Genomic DNA, 18219 nt, shown 5'->3' with positions numbered 1-18219 from the left:
GTCCCCAGAGCACACTTGGCAGGCGGCAGCACTCGGAGGAAGAGGTGACCAGCGCCCACTCCCAGTCACTGCTGATGCGGCGGTGGGCCCCTGGCTTCAGTCCAGGGAGAATTCCACGTCCCCCCGGCCTGTCCCCACACTGGGCTCCCGGGACACCACCTCAGGCTGCACTTTGTCCTTTTCAGTTCTGTCCCCTAGAGTTGGGAGAGACCAGGACTCAGCACCCCAGGAGCGGAGCCGGCCCTGCCCACTCCCCTGTCCTGTGAGGAGCACATGGGGTCTAGGGACAGTTGTGCCAACACCCCAGTCTGGCTATCAGCAGAAGGCCCCAGGTCGTTCACCCTCCGTGTGTGCACGCTGGCTTCACAAGCTGCCACCAGCACGAGGGGTGGCCTCTGGACACTGTCCCTGCTTGGTACATCAGCCATGGGTTCTCCTGCCCTTGGAGCACCATACTATGCCAGCTCTCACCTTGGTTTTTTATTTTGGGGGGATGGGACCCGGGACCAGGCAGGCACTGTGCCACTGAGCTGCATCCCTGGTCTTTGCTATCACGTTTCATCCTACACTCCAGCTAGGGCATCCATAGTCCCCTCCTCCCTCCTCTGGAAGCTTAGGTCTGGAAAGGCCAGGGCTGGGGTAGTGAGGGGGAAAGCGCAGGTTCCACAGCACCCCAGAGTACTGAGTGCTGCATGGCCACAGGACCTGGGGCACTGCCACCCACAGTGGCAGCTTCAGAGTCATGGGCTTAGCATCATCTGTAAAGTCTCAGCCCATCACAGAAGCCTGGGCTTCTTGGGCCAAGGCACAACTGGTCCCCCAATCCCACCCCGGCTCCTGGGCTGGGTGCCTCACCTGGGGAAGAGGCTCCAGGCAGGTCCCGGTCCCGGTCCCCGTCCCTGCTCTCCAAGATGTCTCTTCTGCAGCGGGGGGAGCGTAGTGCTTGGCCGGAGGGCTCATCTCCAAGCTCCTGAATGAGCGGTCTCATGAACTTGGTATTTTTACTTTGGGTTGCCAAGTCTCTCGTCACTTCTTTGTTTAAAATGTCTTCAAAAGGTGCCTTGGCCTTCTTTGAGGTGTCCCTAGAGACTGCGAATATGTGAGAAAGGGCACCTGCGGGCGAGTGTTCTGGCTTGGGGAGGGCTGCACCGTCCAGCTCAGTATCCCGGTCAGGAGTCCCACTTGGGAGGGCCTCAATTTTCGGAAAGCACCACTCCTGTTGTGGGAATAAGTGTTTCAACGTTCTGCTTTCACAACAGTCACTCTACTAGAGTGCACCCTGCTGAGCCTGCTTTCACACTGAATGCCAGCAGCTCTTCTGTGCCCAGTGCAGTGACCCCAGGGAGCACTGGGCCGTGCCCACTTGGAGTAGGGGCTGGGGACAGGTGCTTCTTGGCCAGCACTTCCTGCTGAGTGCTGCGGCCTGCCCCCCCTACAAGGGACTCCACCCTGCACCCCACCTGGCCCCTCCACGACACCTCCCAGGTGGCTTCTGTTCGGTAAACCTCAGCCCAGTCTTGTGTACAACACTGGAACTTTGCTCTTGCACAGTGACCACGGCTGCAAGGGCCTGTTTCCTTGGATAGCGACCTCATGCAGAGGATAGCCACTGCTTCCTTGTCCCTCAGGACCCCGTGGGACCCCATAATGCCTGAGGTGGGGGCAGGTGAATTAGGAAAATGTCTGGCCCCTCACCCCCTCGTGCCTCCTTCCCTCCGTAGCTTTAGTCAAACACATTCCTAAGATGAACATGTAAATGCACCATAAGGATAGAAAATGCTTTCCAGTAATTATGTGCAGTGCACAGTTATTACAAATAACAATACAATGGTTGTGCAAGAAGACCCAAGTGGCCAATAACCCCTTAAAGCAAGCAGAAACAAACAGCTGTAATTCCTTTAGGCAAGAACGTGAGAGTACGTGATGCTTTCTTTGATCATAGAACTTTTCAAGAGGGAAAACTGCTAAATGACAAGAACAAAGTGGAATTCAGCCTGATTATGGGTCAAATGTGTGCTGATAACCTTGTCCTGGTCATCCAAAGGTGCTCCTGTGTCGTCCATGTCTTCCAAGTCGGGCAGGTCCTGAAAGAGCCACCAGGCAGGTGAGATAAATGGAAATGCGGTGTACGGGGAGCCTTTGGCACAGCCCGCTGGGCACAGAGGAGAGAACAGCATCGCCCCCACATGCACACCACCGCCCCAGTGCTGCCTTTTCAAGCGATGAGTCTAAGCCAGGGAAGTGAGAGCTTACAGGCTGTGACAGGTTCCAAGGATCTCCGCATCTTTGCTTCATTTTATTTCTAGAGACACAGTCACTTCACCTTGGGAGGCATAATGTGGCCCAAATCAAAAGTACCAGCGTACAAATGAGTCCTGGGACCCTAGTGGGCTATCTTGTACCTCCCCAAAGCTGATCTCTTAGTTTTATTCTGTTTGTTCGTTTGCACACAGGAGTAAGATCACTGACTAGATATGTAAACCCTGGAGCCAGGCGACCTGGGCTAGAATTCCCACCCCACCGTTTCTTAGCTGTGTGGCTCTGGGCAGACTGCTTAACCTCTCTGTCTCAATTTCCCCATCTGAAAGATTGGGATAATAGTATACCTCTTAGAGTATTCAAAGGATTATGTCAATCAGTGCAAATAATGCTTAGACCAATGCTATGCCTTGAGTAAGAACTCAAAAACTAATGGGCTACTAATACATAATTCACAAATGTTAAGCAATGAGCTGTCCAACTTTGTTTCCTATCTAAAGAACTAGAAACCTACTAAGAATATCAACCATGATCAGTGTAATGCTTAGTCATGAAATTTTGAGATTTGGGCATGAGAAAACGCCATTTAACAAGATAATGACACCGGTGTGGGGGTGCCAGCTGCCCAAGGGGTGTGGTGACAAGCTGAAAAGTACTTCCCTGTTCTGCCCGGTCAGAACACAGTTCCCAGGACACTGGCAGGGGTGTGGGCTCCCACGGTGGCCTGTCACTAGGCCAGTGTGTCAGACTGCCATCACAATGAGCAGAGCTCCAGGAAGGAGGGTGCCCGAGGGTGGGGTCTGACATTCACAGCGGGCCCAGGGGACGGGGCTGGGCAGTGCATCTGGAGGGCTACGAGAACAATGCCAGCTGGTGAGACAGAAACTTGCCAGGCAGGGGACAAGGGCTTTGAGAGGCCCTGGTGATGCCCTGGGCCTGGGGGGGGGCACTGGCCGGGCCTGTGCTGTGTGAGCCAGGACCACCCAGGGAGGTTCACTGTCTGCCACCCCAGGGCCACATCACAGAGGGTGGCGAGGATCACAGAGGTGCAGACTGACACCTCCAAGGCTGAGTGCGCCCCTTACCCCAATAAAGAGCTTCTCGGTCCCAACGGCCCCTGCGTCCTCAGTTCCGGTCCCACAAGGCTCTGTAGCTGACGCGCCTTCAGCAGCCACCATCTCAAGGGACGCTGACACTGGGGAGCACAGGAGCAGTGGTCAGTCCTGGGTGAGTTTGGTGCCAGCAGCAGCCCCATGAGCCACAGCACAGGAATCACGGCTGAGGCCTGATGCAGACACCCCAAACCCCTAGTGGACAGAAGACCAGAAGAAGCTGCCCCTCCCTGCTATGACCTGGAGGTGATCCCGAGAGGAGGTGCCAGATGGGCATCGAGCAGGAACCAGAGAGGGGAACCAACCCACAGCAAGAGGAAGACAGATGTGCTCACAACAGGACCAGCTTCCTACCACTGGCCTGTGCCGCCTCCCATCAGGGGACACTGCCCTCCAGCCTCAGGGCCTGGGACTTGTGTGAGTTGGGAAGTGTGGGCGGCAGGCCCTCCCCGAGGTTCCCTGTGCGGCGCTCGGGCCTGGGCTCTGCAAAGTCTGTGTGAGGCATCAGCTGAACCGCAGCTGAGAGGGTGAATAGCCTGTGAGCCTACAACCAACATCACAGGGCCGGGCATCTGCACTGGGGAAAGCGTTCTGGAAAGTGTGGCCTTGCCAGGGAGAAACTCTTCCAGAAGCCCAGGGGTGGTCAGGCCACAGAGGTGTCCCCTAGGACAAAATCCAAACAAGCAACTTTCTAGATGGACACGGAAGCTGGGAGAGGAGCGGTGGCCAGCACCCGATGATGGTGGCCGGTTCCCTGGTGTAGGTTCTGTCCCCTGTGGCTGCGCTCTTTTCTCTCTGTACTCTGCAGCGAGGCCTCTGCCCACTCTTCCCGCCCTGCTTTCCTGACTCACCTGGCACCCAGGCCCAGCATCAGGGAACCACTGATCCCGATTTCTGCATCTGACAGAACAGCAGTGTGCAGGTGCGCAAACGCACACACCACACACGCACACAGCTAAGCCTGCCCCATGGGTATTTGCATTTCCCACATAGCTGTTTCTCTACAAAGATCCCACGTTATAAAATTCCTTGGAAATTACTGAACATGGAAATGGCTATAACCAAATTCATAGAAGCACTAAGACTAGGCACAGTGGCGCACGCCTGTAATCCCAGCACCCTGGGAGCTGGAGGCAGGAGGATCAGGAGCTGGAGCACAGCCTGGACAACTTCGCAATTTAGCAAGACCTTGTCTCAAAATCTAAAAGAAAATGGGGAGGCTGGGGATGTGGCTCAATGTGAAGACGTTGGGTTCAATCCCCAGTACTGGGAGGAGGAAAGCATACAAAGTATAATAAAAAGTACAGTGTTTACCTTTTCGACAGTAAAGGGCAGACTGTTATTAATGCTCCTCAGAATCCTCCCCTCACTTCTCACACACCCGTCCCATCCTCCTCGCCTCTCCCTGGAGCAGCTCTGTGAGTCTGCCCTTGTGTCTTTGTCGCACTGTCGTGGACTCCTTGATGTCCTGGATCCAATCAAACTGCTCTCCTTCACGGTCACGTCGGTTTTAGGGAAGAGCCAGAAGTTGCACGGTACGAGATCTGGATGAGGACGCACTGCCACGAGTTTACGACCTTCCTTTCCAACTGGCTGGGACTCAGCAGCAGCATCTTTCTTTTGGTACCGGGGGTCAAACTGGGGTCCTCGCACTTGCGAGGCAGGTGGTGGAACCGCTGAGCTAAGTCCCCACCCAACAGCATTTCGTTTTTATCACACCTCCTGCAGACCCTCATGGGAGAGCACTTCCGTTCCAGAACTGCTTCAGAAAGGGGCAAGGACGACGGGACGAGTGTGTCGGAGGAGAGGGAGGGCTCCGAGGAGGACTTGTGGGAAAGTGTCTTTTGCTATAATAAATTGTTTCTGTGGCTCTGAGATCGTCTGTGTAGCCCAGGCTGACCTCAAACTCTGTGATTATCCTGCCTCAGCCTCCTGTGCGATGGGATTACAGGTGTGCACCACCATGCCCAGGGCTACTGTTAATGATCTTTTTTTAACACTGGATATTGTTTTGCATAGTCTTACTCTTTTTTTAACGTGGCTACTATAAAATCTCTGTGGCTCCTGCTGTACTTCTGCGGCGCAGTGCTGCTCTGGAACATGGGGTAGCTTGTGTGCTTTATGCTCTGGGGCAGCAGTAGCGGGGTGAGGCTCAGACCCCAGTCGGCACCCTCGCTCTGCCCAAGTTACCTTCCAGGGGCACAGGGTGCGGGGCAGACAGGCTCCCTGCAGGCACCCCAGCTTCTGCCTTTCTGCTGGAGACACCCTCAGGCCACGCTTCCTCCGGGAACAGCTCGGCCCTGGCCTCGAAGCTGTCCTTCGCGAACAGCTCCAGGCTCTGCTGCGTGTCCCCTGCCGCGTGGCACTCATTCTGCCTGTCCTTGCTGTCTGCCGGGGCCATCGCACCTAAACGAAGGGGTCATGGGTGAGCGTGGGTGGTGCACTTCTGAGCTGAGCATGGAGGTGCCAGGCACGCAGGAAAGGAAGAACCCAGAGGACTGGGCATAGCGGCCCAGGTCTGTGATCTGAGCCTCTGGGGGGCTGAGGCAGGAGGAGCACACGTTTGAGACCAGCCTCAGCAACTTAGTTTCTGACCGACAGACACCCAGTCTAAAAATTAAAAATTAAAAAAGGGACAGGATGTAGCACAGTATGAAGGCCCTGGGTCCTGTCCCCAACATCACCACACATGCACACACAACTGTGAGCAATGTCCTTGGGAGTGCTGTTCACACCTAAATAAAGGGAGATCAGCATCCCAGAAGAGATTCCTGAACCCCTACTTAATGGAAAGGACAGAGTTACTGAGAAGACGTCAGGCAGGAGGCCCTGAGGAGATACCTGTAGCAGTGGTAGGGTTTAAAGGCTGAAATGTCTGCCTTTACTTCCAAATAGTCAAGAGAAAATTTAGATTCCTTGGGAGGCTGAAGCAGGAGGATCTTGAGTTCGAAGCTAGAGCCTGTGAGGCCCTGGGTTCCATCCCTCAGACAAAAGGGGTAAAGGGCGAGCACAGAGACATGAGGTGCTGCACTGTGGGCTCTGAGGGTGGAGCGGGGCCCTGCAGCATGGGAGACGACTGCTGCTCGAGCCGGAAAAGACCAGCTTCTCCCTGGAGCTCCCCGAAGGGCACAACCCTCAGGTGTCCCAGACCTGTGATGAGAACACATCGGTCCTGCCTGAAGCTGCTGACATGTGGATTGGATATGGCAGATAGGCTGGGGTTGCAGCCCTGAGCTCCTTGGGGACAGGGCTCTGCGAGCCTCTTCTGCTCAGTGCCTGGTCTTAGACCCCCATACCTGGTGCGGAGCTCCCAGACCTTTTCACTTCGGGGTGGGGGGGCACGGAGCATCTTTGTTTCCCTGAGGTGACCTCAGTGGGCCTTTGTGAGGGCTGTGGGCCCCTCCAGGGAGGGGAGGGAGCTGTCATTATCCATCATGAAAAGCCCTGAGTTCTGGGCTCAGGTCAGTGCTGCACATGCGGGTGACAGGAGGGGACATCCTCCATTCCCCTACACCTTGCCCTGGGCGTAGCTCCATCCAGCTATTCATCAGTAAACTTTCAACGTCAGAAACCTGAAGATGTGGCGCACACCTGTAATCCCAGCACTTGGGGGCTGAGGCAGGAGGGTCACCATGAGTTTAAGACCAGCCTGGACTACACAGTGAGACTGTCTAAAAAATAGAATCATAGGCATTTAGAGACTGAATTGGATGGCCTCGCCTGGCCCGACTGACACAGAGCTGCTGAGATGCCCGCCTACCTCCCTCTCGGCCTTCTTTCTCTCTCCTGCGCTCCTCTGCCCGCCGCTTGATCATGGCCAGGGCCTCGATGCTGTCTGTGATCTTCTTCCGCTCTCTGCTCTCCCAGAGCTCTCTCTCCTCCTTCTCCGCCGCGTACCCTCCTCGGGCCCAGGCCTCGGCGCACGCTCTGCATGTGGAAATAAGACAGAAGCAGGGGAGACCAAGGGTGAATCCTTCGGAGACAATGTCTGACCAGACTTGCTCGGTTCCTTCAAAACCAAAACAAAAGACACAAGAGTCAAATGACTTAGGAACTGACATCCACCCAAAAACCTGCATGTGGGTGTTGAAGGCAGCTTTATTCTAACTGGCAAAAGCCAGAAGCAACCTAGATGTCCTTCCATAGGCAACGGACGAACTATGTACAGTAGACAACGCAGTATTATTCAACAACAAAACGAAGTAAGCTATCGACCCACACAGCTGCTATTAAGCGGACGAAGCCAGTCTGGAAGTGGACAACACGCAGTACAATCCCAGCTCCCTGCATCTGGAAAACAGACGCACAACTGTGGTGACATTAGAGGATCACGGTGCCAGGGGCTAGGTGGGGATAGGACGGATCTGCTGGGACTTCTCAGGCCACAGAATGACTCTGTCTAATACTGCATTCGTGTAACCCAGAGAATGAGCCCGTAAGTACTGTGCAGTGTGGAGTTCAGTGAGTCATAGCGTGGGCCTGGGGACACCGAGTGCAGCACACAACCACACAGGGAGGGGTCCGGAACAGGGAGGCGCCCAAGGGCAGGTGTACAGGGAGTTCTGTGCACTGTCTGCCCAACTTTTCTCAAACTGCCCTTTCAGAGAGTCTATTTGTTTTCAAAATTGAGCAAAGAAACTAAATAGTCATTTTCCCAAAGAATACATACAAATCGACGCTAAAGGGACGCCTGACATTAGCCCCTGGGGAAATGGAAATCAAGACCACGATGAGACGCCATTCATGCCCCCTGTGAGGACCAAGTAGGAAGATGGGTGGTGACAGGCTGAGCCAGAGCCTGCATCCACTGCTGGGGGAGACGTGACGCTGGTGCAGCCGCCTTGGGAGACAGTTCGGTGTCTCCTCCAAAGTCAGGCATAGAGTTCCCATTTGATCCAGCAACTCCACTCCTATCTGTGTACCCCAAAGAACAAGGCCTACCTCTACAGAAACACTTGCGCACAAACACAGCAGCATTATTCACAATAGCCAAAAACTAGAAGACCCAAATTTCGAACAGTGGATGGAAAAGCGGAATGTGGCAGGTCAAGACGGAAGGCTACATGGCAATAAAGAAGGGTGGAGACATGGGTGTGTGTGGCACCATGAGAGGAACTTGACACGGTGCTGCGTGATGGGAGCCAGGCGGACATTTATTTATTTTTGGTACTGGAGATCCAACTCGGGTCCTTGGGCCTGCAAGGCAGGCAGCTGGACCACTGAGCTAAATCCCTGGCTCCTACCATTGCATTTAAATGGGTGAGCCAGATAGGGAATGAGTTACAGCTCAATACATCTGTTTTTTTTTTTTTTTTTAAGTCCAGTGGCTTAAAAGTAGGAGGCTTAACTTTAGAGAGAGGAAGCAGATGCCCACTGGTGAATCAAAGGTACAGAAGCTATCTGGTGCCACACATGCCAAGCAAGCATAAGGCCCTGAGTTTGATTCCCTCTACAAAAAAGGGTGGGGGGAGGAAGAAGGAGAGGAAGAGGAAGGAGGAGGATGAGGAGGAGGATATCTGCAGACAGTCCGGGCTTCATGGAGTACACTGTTAGTGGAAGACCACAAGTCCCCCCCAGAATGTGCCGCAGGAATAGACTCTGTTCTGGTCCCAGCGTCTTATCTCCAAGTGGACACCAGGCACCATGCTAGATAGAGGCTCGGGCCACGGTGACCCTGAACCACAGGGCTCCCGGAGGCGGGGGTGCCCCAAAGTGTGCTGGGGGAGGGAGTGAGTCTGCGCCAGCGACAGATGCGTCCCAAGAGGACAAGAGGCAGACATGGTGCTATGCAGGCCGCGCGGTCCCTCCAAGGACAGCAGCACACCTCCGCAGCTGTCAGGGCAGCATGCAGGCACCCAGTGAGGGGCGCTGGGATGCGGCTGGACGGGATGCCAACCTGTGCTACGCTGGTGTGGGCGGCAGGCTCCCTGCTCAGAACTGTGTCTGCACTGAACTCTCCTGAGTCTCGCCCTGGCTGGGTGGGACCTCAAGGCGCTGCTCCTGGGTTCACTGCTAGGAGCTCCAGACCTGCTCAAGCCCAGCTGGGAAGCCCGGCCAGCCTGCTCCAGCGGGGTTGGAGCCCAGGGAGTGGTCAGTCACCGGATTTCTGCTTTTCTTACCTGGGGAGAGTAGGGCTCTAACTTCTACTTGAATTGTTTGTTAGTTTGATTTCAAGTTGTGAGTTCAGAAACATATTACAAGCTACATTGCTCTTGGAAGATCATATGATTTAAATTTTGAATTTCATTTCCCCTCAAGCATTCCATATTAGTACATAGTTTTAGTCTAAATTAGAATTGGGCCAGGGATTTAGCTCAGTGGTGCCGCCACCTGCCTCGCAAGTGCAAGGACCCAAATTTGATCCCCGGCAACAAACAAACAAAAATTAGAATTACTACTGACCTAAATCAAAAGGTAAATTAAAAACACAAGTGAAAGCAATGACAAAAACTGCTTCTCAGGAGACTAAGGCAGGAGGATCGCAAGTAAGGCCAACCTGTAATGTAGAGAGATCCTGTATAAAAATAAAATTTTTTTAAAGGGCTAGGGATGACTTCATATGTTTGTGTGTGTGTATGCATGCATGTGTGGTTGTTTTGTTTTGGGTTTTTTGAAACAAGATTTTGCTGTGTAGTTCAGGCTGGCCTTGAACTCACTATGTAGCCCAGGCTGGCCGCAAACTCAGGCGATCCTCCTGCCTCAGCTTCCTGAGTGCTGGGATTATAGGCGTACGCCACCACACCTGACTGGCCTGGGGGTACAGCTCAGTGGTAGAGTGCTTGCCTAGCATTATCAAGGCACTGGGTCTAATCCCCAATACCGCCAAACAAACAAGCAAACGGAAGCTCATTTTATTTTATTTATTTATTATTATTTGGTTTTTTTTTTTGGAGACAGGGTCTCACTATGTAGTTGAGACTGACCTGGAACTCACTATGTAGCCCAGGCTGGTCTTGATCTCACAGGGATCCTCCTGACTCAGCCTCCAGAGTGCTGGGATTACAGGTGTGTGCCACCATGCCCAGCTCCAGAAGCTCATTTTAAACAAGGAAACTGGGAAGAAGTCATGAACAGACTATTCTTAAAAGAGGGATAGAAAAATGACCAGTCTCATCAGGTAACCAAAAATGAAAGTTAAAACAATGAGATACCATTTTTACTCAGCAAGTAACTTGGCAAAGATTCTTTTACAGGCTATGTCTGTTTAGACTGTGAAGTGCTACAAACTCTCCAAAGAACAATTAGAAACTGTAAGAACCTTTAAAAATTCTCAAGTCATGCATGTGTGTATATGTGTGCATGTGCGTGTGTATGTGTGTGTTTGTATGTTACTGGGCATTAACTTCAGTAAACCCAATGCTTTGGCGCTGAGGTACATCCCCAGTGGGTTTTGTTTTATTTCTTTTTAATTTGGACCCAATGTCTTGCTAAGATGCTAAGTTGCCCTGGCTGGGTTTGAACTTGTGATCCTCCTGCCTGGCGTGTACCACCACCCCCGGCTTCAAGGCACATTCTTTAACCCAGCGATACCACTCCCAGAATCCTACCCCAAGGATGTAGCAGTGAGGTAAAGGACAGTTATCAAAGGAGTATAAGATTCTAAAAATGAGTGCTCAGATTCTATTACAGGCAGGTATGTGGTCATTAGACCTGTGTCCAAAGAATATATAATGATGTGTGAAAATGCACAAAAATCAGAAATGCTAAAAGGCTAATATTAGGCAGACTCAACACGATATATCCAGAGACGACCAAGAGGCTTCTCCCTGCTCACCTGTCCTTTGGAAAAACTGGCCTGTCATCGAGGTAGGTCAAGTGTTGCAGCCGCACGGTGACTGTCCTTCGGTAATTAGGGATGTGCTTGATAACAGGGTTTCCCATCAGGTTGAGGACACGCTGTACAGCAGACAAGAAGAGCCAAACTGAATAACTGAAAAAGCACGGCTGAAGTACATGTGTGGAGAATAACTCCATACAATATATTTTCTTTTTTGTTTGGAGACAGGGTCCCACTATATAGTTCGGCTGGACTTGAACTATGTAGCCCACACTGGCCTCAAACTTGTGGCAATCCTCCTGCCTCAGCCTCCCAAATGCTGGGAATAGCATATATTTTATTGAGCAAAATGCAAGTGCCAGGTCCTGTCCCCGTGCGCCAGTCGGAGACATCAGGAGGCTGTGCTGCTCTGGTGCCATCAGAACTGCCCAGATCACAGAGCTGCTCTCCCTTCTGCTTGAGCTTCAGGGCTCAGACCTCAGCGTCCTTCCCGAGCAGCAATGGAAGACATTTCCTGAGGCCTTTTCCAAGGGCAGCGATTCCATCGGTTCTGCTGCCTGGTCTCTCCTACTAAAGGGCATCTCAGCCCGACTGTTTTCTTTCCTTCCCTGCCAGGGCATTTTAAGAAGACACTCACACTGGTGACAGACAAGGAGCAGGGACTGAGGGATGGAAAATGTCCTTATGCACTGTGAGCATCACAGCATGGAGGGCGTTTCTCATGGGGCCAAGGTCACGGTGAGACCAGGAAAGAGGAAGGCCCAGCAGTGCCCGTGCCATCCTCCCCCACTCAAAGGCCAACTTCCCCATCTGCCCAAAGAAGCTCACAAAGTCATTAAATAGTTTTCATGTCTTAGCCAGGCATGGTGGTGCACACCTGTAATTCCAGCACTCAAGAGGCTGTGGCAGGAGGGTCGCTGAAAGTGTGAGGCCAGCCTGGACTACAAAGTGAGACCCTGTTTCAAAAAACCAAATCAAATCAAAATAATTTTTTTTCATATCTAACCTGGTTTCTGTTACTGCAGAAGATAAATATGTTGCAAACTAGTTAGTTTAGAATTTCCCAGACTCCATTCTGGTACCATGTGTGCCAAATTTTCAAGGAGCTTTTCCTTCATGGGCAGGAGCAATATGCAGGGACAGGTAGTAAAGGGGTGTGTTGTATATGGAGAATTTAAAGCAACAGTATTACAATACAGTTTTTAATATTACTGGGGAATGTGCGAGGATTTAGCTCAGGGGTTCCACCGCCTGCCTTACAAGTGCAAGGTCCCAAGTTTGATCTCTGGTATCAAAACAAAAGACAAAAAACAAAAAAAAGAAAAAGAAAAAAGAAAAGAAAAGAAAATATTACTGAGGAATAAACCCATGACCTTCACATCGAGCTATATTCCTAGCCCTTTTTTGATTTTCTATTCTTTTTACCTTATTTGTATGTGTATAGTACATGTTTGGGTCATTCCTTGTGGGAAGTTGGTACTGTACATAACACATCTTAATTTCTATTTTCATTCCCTTTTCATTTCTCCCCCTCCATCCACCTGTTATTTTTTGTTTTTCTTTTCTTTCTTTCTTCTTCTTTTTTTTAATGTTATCCGGGATCGAACTCGGGACCTTCCACTTGCAAGGCAGGGAAAAGAACCACTGAGCTAGATCCCTGGCCCTATTTTTTATTTTTGAGACAGAATCTTACTAAATTGCTGAGTTTCTAGGTTAGGTTTGAACTTGTGATTTTCCTGCCTCACCCTCCCAGAGTTCTGGGATTACAGGCGTGTGCCACCATGCCTAACCGTAACATGACTTTATATTGTCACCGGAAGCTGGCAGTTCTAAGCTGGTCTTCTGGATAGTTCTCTCTGGAGATTAGTCCTGAACAATGATTTGCTTATTGTTTTTCTTCAAATGGACTCAGTTTCCTTCCACTTTTCCAACCCTAAGCAGTAAACGGTGAACTCAAAGGTTGTATGTGCTTGTTTCCATATTTTTAATACACACACACTGAAAAGCAAGGAAGCTGCGAAAGGTCACTGAAGTCGAGTCATAAGGATACAGAAACTCCCCTGCTGAGGCTTTCACATCTAAAGTGTCCTCCAAAAGTCTCACGTTTGGAGATGGGGCCAGTTGGAAGGGCCAGGTCACTGAGGGTGTGACCCGGAAGGAGACGGGGTGTTCTCACCCGACTCCTCCTTTCTCTCTCTGCTTCCTGGCTGCCATGGAGGGAGCAGCTTTTTTATACCAGGCCCTTTTCACCATGATCTTTCTGCCTTGGAGCCAGCTGGCCATGGACTGAAACTGAGCTGAAATAAATCTCTCCTCCTCCAAGTGTGGGTGTCACTATTGTGTCCCAGTGATAAGGAAAGCTGACTGATTTAGAGGGGGAAACCTGGACATCAAAAATTGAAGTGACAGGGCCAGAGGTTTAGCTTAGTGGTCTGCTGCCTGCCTCTCAAGTGCAAGGTCCTGAGTTTGATCTCCGGTGCTACTACTACTACTAATAATAATGTGACAGCAAGATACTGTGCATCAAAATCCATGAACTCACAATGACCATAATGAGGGAAAAGCCTTTGGGGTCACAATTAGAGGTTGAGAATCTTAACTTGTTTTGCTGAAAATAAGTAAGGTAAAAGGAAAGACTCAAACATCTACCCTGGCCTTTTCAGTAGAGACCAGTAGTGATGGGTGAAGGTTCTTTGTAGAAGGGCCCAAGCTGTTCCACGCAGAAGCAATAAGAGAAGAAGAAAAGGTCATTGTGGAGTCCCAATGAAACAGCATATCTAGGCAGGGCTCCTCACTGGCTGCCAGACAGGAAAGAGATTAATGGGAGCTTCCTGGTGACCTGACCAAGTGCAAATGTGTACCCACTACATAGTCTAAATTTTTAAAAAAGAGGCAAGAGGACATCAGATGCACCAGCATGTGCAGTGGAGAACACCGAACCGTGAGCTAATTAAATCTCTGACTCCATCATTTTATGGGAAATACTGCGGACAGCAGAATAGGTCAAACGACACCATGAGGATGCAGCCAACCGAATCAGAAGGTGGGAAACTGCTGGATGAAGGCCCCGATTTCTCTACAAATGAACGATGAGGGGAGGAAACAGGGAAGGAACAATACCACAGATCAAAAGGGACCAAGCTGACAAGTGACCCAGTAACAACATCTACATTTGGTGTGGATTTCAACAACCCAACTATCAAAACATATTTTTAAGGTACATGGGGAACACTGAGCATGGGCAAGGCATTGAGTGCGGTCAGTATGTTTTAAATATAATACTGTTATTGTGTCTATGCTTAAAAAGTCCTTATCTATCAGACATACACTAAATATTTGTGGGTGACATGACAGGTGATATCTAAGATGCTCCAGTGAAAAACACAAACAGGAAAGAGTATCAAAGAGGAAGGAAGGGCCAGGGATTGAGCTCAGCGGTTCCACTGCCTGACTCACAAGCACAGGCAAGGCGCTGCGTTTGATCCCCAGTAGCCCCTGCAAAAAAAGGAAAGAAAAAACAAAAAAGAAAGGAAAGGAGTATAGAAGCAAGGGAGGGTGGGAAGGATGAAAGAAATGAGACTGGTGTTTAAAGAACATAAGACAATGCAAGTTGGATCTGTCTTGTTTTTACCAAAGCAGGCATGCTTTCGAGGATGCTCAGGATCTGCGGATCGCTCAGCTGGTTATGGGAAAGGTCAAGAACGCAAAGCTTCAAACAATCCTTCAGGTGCTGGACGTCTTCCACCGTCTCCAAGTGGTTGTGGGCAATCTGTAGCGTGTTCAGGACGGGGAGGCACGCTGGAAGGGAGCACAGCGGAAGTGAGCAGCCTACCGTATGAACCCCTAGAGATTCTCCTTCCTCTGGATGGGTGACCCGAGGCAGAGGGAAAGGCGGCCGAGGCTCTCACAGAGGTTCTCGATGGTCTTGATGTAATTGTTGCTGAGGTTCAGAGTGTCCAGTTTCTGCAGAGGTTCCAGGTTCTCAATTTTATGAAGCAAGTTCGCTTGCAAGAAGACGCAGCGCAGCTCAGTTTGGGCCTCCAGGTTCTGGATTTTCCGTATTCCGTTGCACTCCAGCCAGAGACAGCGCAGACCTGTGTACTCCTCCAGGTTTTCAATGCAGTCAAACCCTGGGCAGAGGAAAGTGGGGGTTGACCAGGCTTCTCATACACAGGGGAGAGGGCTCAAGGTCACCCTCGTTTTTGCCTGTACTTAGGGAATGCACGGTTGTGTCCTCTCAGAATTCCTATGTTGAAATCTCTTTTTTGGTACAGGGAGTGAACACAGAGCCCTTGCACTGACCTACATCCCAAGTCCTTTTATTTTATTTCATTGTTTTGAGACAGGGTCTCAGTAAGTTGTTAGTCTGGGCTCAAACTCATGATCCTCCCACCACAGCCTCCTAGAATGCTGGGATTTCAGACATGCACTACCACACCTGGCCATATCTTGAAATCTGAATCCCTAATATGATAATAGGAGGAAGTGGGGGCCTTTGGAAGGTGACTGGGTCATGAGTATGGAGCCCTCCCTCACAAATGCGATTAGTGCCTTTATAAAAGGCCTCTGAGAGCTCCTTTACCCGCCACACCGTGTGAGAACCCATAAACAGAAGGCTTCGTCCATGAGCCAAAAAGGAGACTCTCACTGGACACTGAACTTGCCAAGCCTTGACCTTGGACTTCCCAGCCTCTATGGCAGTCCTGAAGGACCAAGACACCTACCTAGGGAGCGCCCTTATGCTCTCTGAGTAGCCACAGTCATGGTGACTTATTTGGCGCTGGTCAGCCCTGGCCACGCAGAGCCAACTTTGATGAATTCTGGGGAGTTTTGCTGGCTTTCCCGGAAAGACGGGGTCTTTCTGCCAGAAATGCCCACCTGGTAGGTCAATGCCGAATACTGCAGGAGCCACCTTCCCAGAGACCGGAGTGGCAGCGACTGAGGGGCGATCATGCCCTGAAGGAGCCAGCATGGAGGAGGTGCAGCCGAGAAAAGCAGAGAGAAGCCTGGTAGGGAAAGCTGCAAGCCCAGGATCAGCGGAGCCCAAACCGTGCAAACTGTGGGCCTTGGATTGTTCTATTTTTCAGGATTCTATGTACCGCAGGCTGGCTCCAGATTTATGGCAATCCTCCTGCCTCTGCCTCCCAAATTCTGGGATTATAGTCATCCATCACCATACCTACCTTGCTTTTCATTTTCAGTTTTCTGAGCCAAAACTGAGGTTAGAGCAACAAACATTGTTTATTGTTTTAGTTACTCATTATCAGTTTGTAGTTCATGACTCAGCTATTATTAAAAACTTTTAAAAAGTTATGTATTTTTGTCCAAAAGAGTTTTGAGTAAAAGCTTTAATATTAATGCAAAGTACAAAGAAAGGTTTCCCATGATCCTCCACCCCAATAATCAAGCTGGGGTTTTTTTTCCTCTCTACTTTTAAATTTCTTGCAAACACACTTAACCCTTACGCAGTTAAAAGTCATAGAATACATTAAAACTAGTATAGCATGGAGAGATTTTTTTAAAAAAATTATTTCACAAAAACTTTTATAGTCTCAGAATCCTTGTGGTATCAATATCTGCGTACTAAAGTCAACATCTCTAAACAGGACTCCTTTTTGTCTTAAAACAACCACAGCCAGGGTGTAGCTTAGAGGTAGAGCACTTCCCTAGCATCCCCAGTACCCAAACAAACAAGAACCAACCAGCGTCACTGTGACGTCTGAGCAATAACTGTTTAATGTGGTCAATTAGCCAATCACTGTTCACATGTCTCTTGCCTTCTATCTCAAACTGTTTATTGTCTGAATCAGATCATAAGCAAGGTCCGAACAAGTCGATGTCTCTCACTTTCTATTTGTCCCCCTCCAGTGCTGAGGATGGAACACAGGGCCACACACGTACATGCTAGGTGAGCAACTGCCCACCGAGCTGCACCCCAGCCCTCTGAAGTCGCTTTTCAGCCTCCTCTCTCTCTTTCTCCTACTGCAATGTTCTATTGAAGAAACTGCACTCTGCTCATTTATGTCACCAAGCTTCTAATTCACTTCTGCTCTCTTGATTCCGCTTCTGCTCTCTCAGTTCCACAGCCAGCTGCTGAGGTCCTCAGTCCACCCTGACTGCTAAGTTCCAGTGCCAGTCCTCTGAGTCCAGGCTCACTCCAGCTTCTGCAGCTCCTCCGGGTCACTCCATGAACACCGTGAGCCACCATCTCCTGGCCCCTGGCCTCTGTGTTACTGATACAGGATTGGGCCCGAGATCCACAGAACAAGGCAGAAGGGACGCTCTGCCGCCCCCAGGACGGGGCTCCCTCTCTCTGGGGACTTGGTCAGCGAGAAGCCAGCCAACATGGAGAGACACTGGAGGTGGGGAACAAGGCTTTGCATCCACAGCCCCGGGAACCTGCCACTGCGAGCCGAGGGTGGGATTCTCCGTTTGTCAGATGCCAGCTGACAGCCTCAGGAGTGACCCTGAGCCAGAAGCACCTAGCCAATCCCTCCTGGCCTGGAGGCCCTGAGAAAAAGTGTATGCTAATGAATTTGTGTTTTAATTTGCTAAGTTTTGAGATTTCTTGTTATGCAGTAATCCACAAGTAATACAGGCCCCTCTCCCTTGGTTCCTCTACCTCTCCAACTCTTTGTACTTGGCCTAACTTGCTGGGCTTCTTTCCCATCCGCCCATTGGAATCCAGGGACCTGCTCTCCCAGGTCATCTCTCCCACTGCTGCACTTAGATGCTGGCTGGACATTTTTGGAGGTGAGGAGACCAGGAAGAAGTCATCCAAACCTAAAGAAGTCTGTGCTGCGGAGGCCCTGCGTGCCCCTCCCTGGTGCGGCACCTTCCCCTGGGGGCCGTCCATCCCCCGGGCACCTAAGCATCTGTGCCGGATCCATTCCTATACTCCTGACACTGAGCATTGTCCCTGGCTCGCAGAAAGCTCTTGGCAAATACTTGCTCAATAAACAAATGAACAAAACGCAACTGATGGAACAGATCGGCCCCCAAGCTCAGCACAGACTGAGAGCTCTGACCCCTCTTTTTTTTTTTTTTTTTTTTTTTTTTTTTTTTTTTTTT

General features: G+C 50.7%; 1 protein-coding gene across 2 annotated transcripts in view; it reads right to left on the bottom strand.

The window, feature by feature from the left end:
• Window positions 1-77: 77 nt before the first annotated feature.
• The window catches only part of Dnaaf1 (dynein axonemal assembly factor 1), a 22324-nt gene continuing 4182 nt past the window's right edge, over window positions 78-18219 (bottom strand). For both annotated transcript variants that reach the window (XM_010618366.1, XM_033757862.1), the window contains 9 exons: window positions 15057-15278; window positions 14780-14946; window positions 11146-11267; window positions 7132-7298; window positions 5562-5777; window positions 3345-3454; window positions 2025-2084; window positions 856-1216; window positions 78-194 (listed from right to left, as the gene is read on the bottom strand). In XM_010618366.1, the coding sequence (XP_010616668.1) occupies window positions 97-194; window positions 856-1216; window positions 2025-2084; window positions 3345-3454; window positions 5562-5777; window positions 7132-7298; window positions 11146-11267; window positions 14780-14946; window positions 15057-15278 (1523 nt within the window). In that variant the 3' untranslated portion in view covers window positions 78-96. The remainder of the gene's footprint in view (window positions 195-855; window positions 1217-2024; window positions 2085-3344; window positions 3455-5561; window positions 5778-7131; window positions 7299-11145; window positions 11268-14779; window positions 14947-15056; window positions 15279-18219) is intronic.

Source organism: Fukomys damarensis, unplaced genomic scaffold (assembly GCF_012274545.1).
Source record: "Fukomys damarensis isolate Sample0158 unplaced genomic scaffold, DMR_v1.0_HiC HiC_scaffold_32, whole genome shotgun sequence".
Taxonomy (NCBI): domain Eukaryota; kingdom Metazoa; phylum Chordata; class Mammalia; order Rodentia; family Bathyergidae; genus Fukomys; species Fukomys damarensis.
The sequence above is the reverse complement of the archived record's forward strand: the minus strand, read 5'-3'. Positions and strand labels throughout refer to the sequence as shown.